General features: G+C 58.1%; 1 protein-coding gene across 1 annotated transcript; it reads left to right on the top strand.

Annotated features, from left to right (window-relative positions):
- The first annotated feature begins 312 nt into the window (after positions 1-312).
- On the top strand, positions 313-4,806 carry OLIG2 (oligodendrocyte transcription factor 2). Its single transcript, XM_072994089.2, has 2 exons — positions 313-452; positions 2,018-4,806. The coding sequence occupies exon 2, from the start codon at positions 2,043-2,045 to the stop codon at positions 3,018-3,020; it is 978 nt and encodes a 325-aa protein (XP_072850190.2). The 5' UTR covers positions 313-452; positions 2,018-2,042; the 3' UTR covers positions 3,021-4,806.
- The last annotated feature ends 208 nt before the right edge of the window (positions 4,807-5,014 follow it).

The raw sequence follows: 5,014 nt of genomic DNA, 5'->3' as shown, positions 1-5,014 counted from the left end.
GTTGTGCCGGGCCCCCGTCTTGTTTGGTCTAATATCCCCCCCGCCTCCTCCCCCCCTCTTCCACCAGCTGTTGCGAGCGCTGTCATTGTGGCATTTCATTCGCGAGGTGACAAAAGGCGCTCCCTCTGTCTCTGGGTCCCGATCTCTTTCCCCATTGGCTGGGCGGAGGAGGAGGGGGCGGGCGCCCCGGCCCGTTCCATTGAGCGGAATTCGCCGGCGCGACATCAGTCGCCTGCCCCCGCCCGCCTCCTCGCGCTCATTGGCGCAGCCGCCCGTCCAGGACAATAACATCATTTGCTGCCCGGCCGGGCTAAGCGAGGGGGGCTATAAAAAGGCGCGCCAGGCGCCAAGAGGGCCTTATTAATAACGGTGCTCCGGGACGAGCCGCGCCAGCCGGGCTGGAGTGGACCCGGCCGGCCACAGAGGACTTCTCTTCCCCCCGCCGACGATCTGTAAGTGCGCCGTCCCGGGGACTCGCCAGCAGCTTCCCTTTCGCGCCAAGCGGCTCCCTCCAAACCCCGGGGATCGAGGGAGACCCCGTCCAGCGGCCCACCCTAACCCCCACCCCACCCGGAGCGATCCCTGCCCAAACTCCTCGCTTGGGAAGAAGAAAGTTCCGCCCGCCCGCCCGCCCGTCGAACTTACTCCCACGTCCAGGGTGCAGCGCTGGTAGTCGCTGCTCACTTTGGGGACGGTTAGGGGAGCGGGGGGGGACGGTCAAGGGACCGGTGAAAAGTGAAGCCAAGAGCGAGGGGTCCCCGGAGCGCTGAAGGGAGGAGATTCCTTGCCCTCTGTGTGAGCTCTTCACGAGGGTGAAATCTTGCCCCTTCTTTCCCGAGAAGTTCCTTCCTTCTACACAGTGCCTGAAGGCAGATGGCTCGGAGGCGGTTCTTTCGTTCGCTCGTTTTACTTTCCAAGGGCTACTTAGGAAGTAAACGACTTGATTCAGGCCTCGACCCTCATTCCAGGCTTTGCTGTAGTACCTCGGAAAGGTCCGAAAGTCGTTGTGGTTTGTTCTTTCACTAAGTGCTGCTGTGGTACCAGATGCAAGCGAGACCTTCGGAGACCGAGGGAGGCAGGGAACAAATTCTAGACCAGCTATAAGGACATCAAGCTGGACAGCGCCTGATCCGAAATCCCTTGGCAGAAAAGACCTGCCCTGGAGCATTCACGTCGGATGGTCGCCCTCCCTGCTGCTGGTGTGGCTAATCCAATGGGAAGCGGGGGGGGGGAGGCAATAGTGCCCGAGGGGGCGGCCCAGAGTTTGGGAATAGAAAGTTATAGTCCGAACTAGAAAGCGGCTAAACTTACTCTTAAACAGAGTTTGTGGGAATCCAAGGACTAGATTTCGGGTCAACTGGTTCACGTTTAGGATTTATCTCTTCCCACTGCTAACCACTTTTTGTCCTTATTGAGCTTTAATGAACGTTTTGTGCCTGCAGTGGAGGGCGGGGGGACATTTTGGTTTGTGCTTATGGATGTATTTCAGTCACTGTAAATAAAAAAAAATCATTATGAGGGATCTATTTACCACAAGCAAATTAAGATTTTTTAAAAAAACGAAAATTACACTGTTCGTGTCTGCCTATTAGCTGTGATTCGACCAAACTAACCATTGATTCACTAAAATCTAACTGAGATCAATGAGATTTAGGGGGCCATTTTTTCAAGTGGAACCAATTTCCACTCATTTTTACCGGACAGGTTCCTTTGCTAAAAGTCCTTCTAAAAACCAACGGGGCACGTTTTTAAATGTGTTTCCTCGAAAGTAAGTTCGAGGGGGGAAAAAAAGTAAGTTCCCTCCATTCTGGCCGAACTGACCTGCGAGTGTGCTTAAGACGCACTCCAGTTGATGTAGAGATTTTCCCTCTCCAGTCTTCGAGCCTCGTCCCCGGGCGTCCCAGCCGCAGCCCGGGGATCGAGGCCGGCCCCTTCCACTCGAGCCCCTCGCGGACGGCTTGGCTTTGGCCCTGACTGACGCGGAGCGCCTCTGTCCCCTTCCTCCTCTCCTCCGCAGGCACCCAGCCCGGAGGGCGGCCAGCATGGACTCCGACGCCAGCCTGGTGTCCAGCCGCCCTTCTTCGCCGGAACCCGACGAGCTCTTCGTGTCGGCCAGGAGTAAGAGCGGCGGCGGCGGCGGGGGCTTCTCCTCCTCGGCGGCGGGCGGCGCCGTCTCCAGCTCGACGCCCAGCGATTCCCCGGCCGAGCTGAGCGCCGAGCTGCGCAGCGCCATGAGCGCCGCCGGGGTGGTGATGGTGGACAAGCTGGCCTTCAAGTCGCCCTCGTCGTCCTCGTCCTCGTCCTCCTCCTCCTCGGCCTCCTCCTCGGCCTCCAAGAAGGACAAGAAGCAAATGACGGAGCCGGAGCTGCAGCAGCTGCGCCTCAAGATCAACAGCCGCGAGCGCAAGCGGATGCACGACCTCAACATCGCCATGGACGGCCTGCGGGAGGTGATGCCTTACGCGCACGGGCCCTCGGTGCGCAAGCTCTCCAAGATCGCCACCCTCCTCTTGGCCCGCAACTACATCCTGATGCTCACCAACTCCCTGGAGGAGATGAAGCGCCTCCTCAGCGAAATCTACGGCGGGCACCACGCCGCCGCCGCCGCCGCCGCCGGCTTCCACCCGGCCGCCGCCGCCGCCTGTCCCGGCGCGGGCATGGTCAGCCACTCGGCGCCTCTGCCCAGCAGCCACCCGGTCTCCCACGCCGTCCACCACCCCATCCTGCCGCCCGCCGCCGTCTCCAGCGCCACCCTGCCGGGGTCCGGAGGCCTCTCGGCCGTCAGCGCCATCCGACCCAGCCACAGCCTCCTCAAGTCGCCTTCCAGCGCCGCCGCCGCCGCTGCCGCCGCCGCTGCTGCCGCCGCCGCCGCCGCTTCAGCCCCGCTGGGCAGCAGCTTCCAGCACTGGGGAGGCATGCCGTGCCCGTGCAGCATGTGCCAGGTGCCCGCCCCGTCGCACCACCACGTCGCTGGCATGAACACGGCCAACCTGCCCAGACTCACCAGCGACGCCAAATGAAGACCGGCGGCGGGAACGGGGGTGGGGCGGGGGGGCGAGCGAGGAGAAAGGCCCTCCCTCCTCCCGGGGAAAAAGGGGGCCGCGGGCCACGCGAAGAGACTCCTGCCCTTCCCGGATCTACAAAACTGGAATCGCCCACTCGATCCCCTGCGGCCGCCCCCCTTTTGCCGCCCGCTGCCCAGGGAGGCGCTCAGATCGTCCTGGGGACCAACCAGCCTGGAGACTCCCAGCGATAAAGCCGTCGGAGGGGGAAGAGACGCGACTCCTTCCCTGCCCTAGAAACTCTTGCCACGGACTTGGACGCGGGGGGGGGGTCCCCTGCAACTCCGATTCTGCCCCCCCAACACATCCCCCCTCGTGTGTAAAATTCACCGCGCGTTGCTTTGGGACTCTCGGCTGCAGCTTCCGTTCGTTAAAAAAACGCCTGCTAGAAGACGAGGCAAGTAGGCTTTGAGCGCCTGGCGGAACCGACGCTGCCTTGCGTGGGTTTTTTTTTTTCTCCCCCTTTTTTTGAATCTTCTTTTGGGGGAGGGGAGGGGGTGCCGCCTTTTCTTCTGACGGTTCCGCTCTTCAGGCAGACCAAAAGAAATGTACAAACACTCCGAGGGACACGGACCTGATTATATACTGGAAGTCACACTTTTCGAAGTCAAGGGGGTTTCCGTTGCAAATCGACGCGTTTCGATCCCAATTCTGTATGGAAATAAAATGGTCCGCGGAGTCAGCTCCAAACTTTGCCGGCACTTCACACCCGATCGGGCCGCATTTACCTTCTAGGCTGATAGGCTGAGAGCTGTTGGAGATGAACGCCCCTCCCCGCCCCCCCCTTTTCGAAAAAGTTGGCTTCCCAGGGCTCCCAACCAGACCCATTTAGAACTGGCTGTATTGGTCTCCATTGCTGTCCAAGTGGCGGCGCGATCTCGAACCCCCTGCGAGGAGGTGACCCTTCAGACCGATAGGTTTTCTTTCCACACCAGAGACCTGGTCGTTTCAAAGGGAAGCCGTACGAAAGGGCGATGCTTCTCAAGAGGGAAAACGTGTGCAGCCTGCTGCCTCTCTTCGTGCGGACGCTTAAGAGAGCCAGATGGGATGCGATGAGGCTCCGTCGCAAGTACGGCGGGCCGTGCGGGTAGTAGGATCATAGGGGGCCGAAGGGATGGAGACCTTTGGGATCAGGCCCGGATCACTTGGATCTGTCGTTTGTCCAAGCCCTAGGCTGCAATCCCACGCACACCTTTCCCAGAGAATTCAGTCCCATTGGACTGAACGGGGTTGTCAGAGTATTAAGGTAAAGAAAAAAGTTATGCACTGTTGGTGCTTCTGGGGAGAGGCGCTTGCCAATACACAGCGTACCGTCTGGCGCGTCTTAGCCTTTTGCTGAGCTTTCTTCCCAGTCTCCTGCGAGTTAAGGGCGTCTTCTGCTTTTGCTTTCACGATCCTCAGCATCACTTTTTCCTTCCCAAACTTAACAGGCAAAGTCCCCCCTACCACACACAGAACAGACGCGCCACCTCCCTTTACAAGAGACCGGGCTGCAACGTGTATTCGGATTGCTCCCTCTTGTATCCTCACCCCTCCAGATTTGTTTCCGAATAACCTATTTTGTTCTCCCGTCTTATTTTAGCGCTGTCACCTTCAAGAGATTTTTTATCGCCTGTTTATTTTTATATAAAAAATAAAGAAATGAAAAATTGTTAAATAATATTTATTGTTTGGTTGAAAAAAAGTGGTCCACTGTTGACATTTAAAATAATAATAATAATAAACATAATGAAAACACCCGCTACTTGCTGCTGCTTTGTTTTTATGGGGCGTAGCAGTTTTTTTTTCTGGGGGGGGAGAGAATCCTTTCGAGGGGGCGCGATCTAGAGTGCAACAGAAGATCATGAAGCATGACCACCGCGGATGGATGGGTGGCAAGCAGATCCTAGCTGTCTTCACAAAGCCCACCCAGAGGACATTTTCCGAAAAGTGAAGTCCCTTCATTAGGATCT

This window comes from Pogona vitticeps, chromosome 3, assembly GCF_051106095.1.
Source record: "Pogona vitticeps strain Pit_001003342236 chromosome 3, PviZW2.1, whole genome shotgun sequence".
Lineage (NCBI taxonomy): Eukaryota > Metazoa > Chordata > Lepidosauria > Squamata > Agamidae > Pogona > Pogona vitticeps.
Note: the sequence above shows the minus strand (reverse complement) of the source record. Positions and strands in the feature narration are given on the sequence as shown.

Bases quoted from the DNA above. Each gene is read 5' to 3' on its own strand.
- OLIG2 (XM_072994089.2), top strand. From the start codon at position 2,043: ATGGACTCCGACGCCAGCCTGGTGTCCAGCCGCCCTTCTTCGCCGGAA.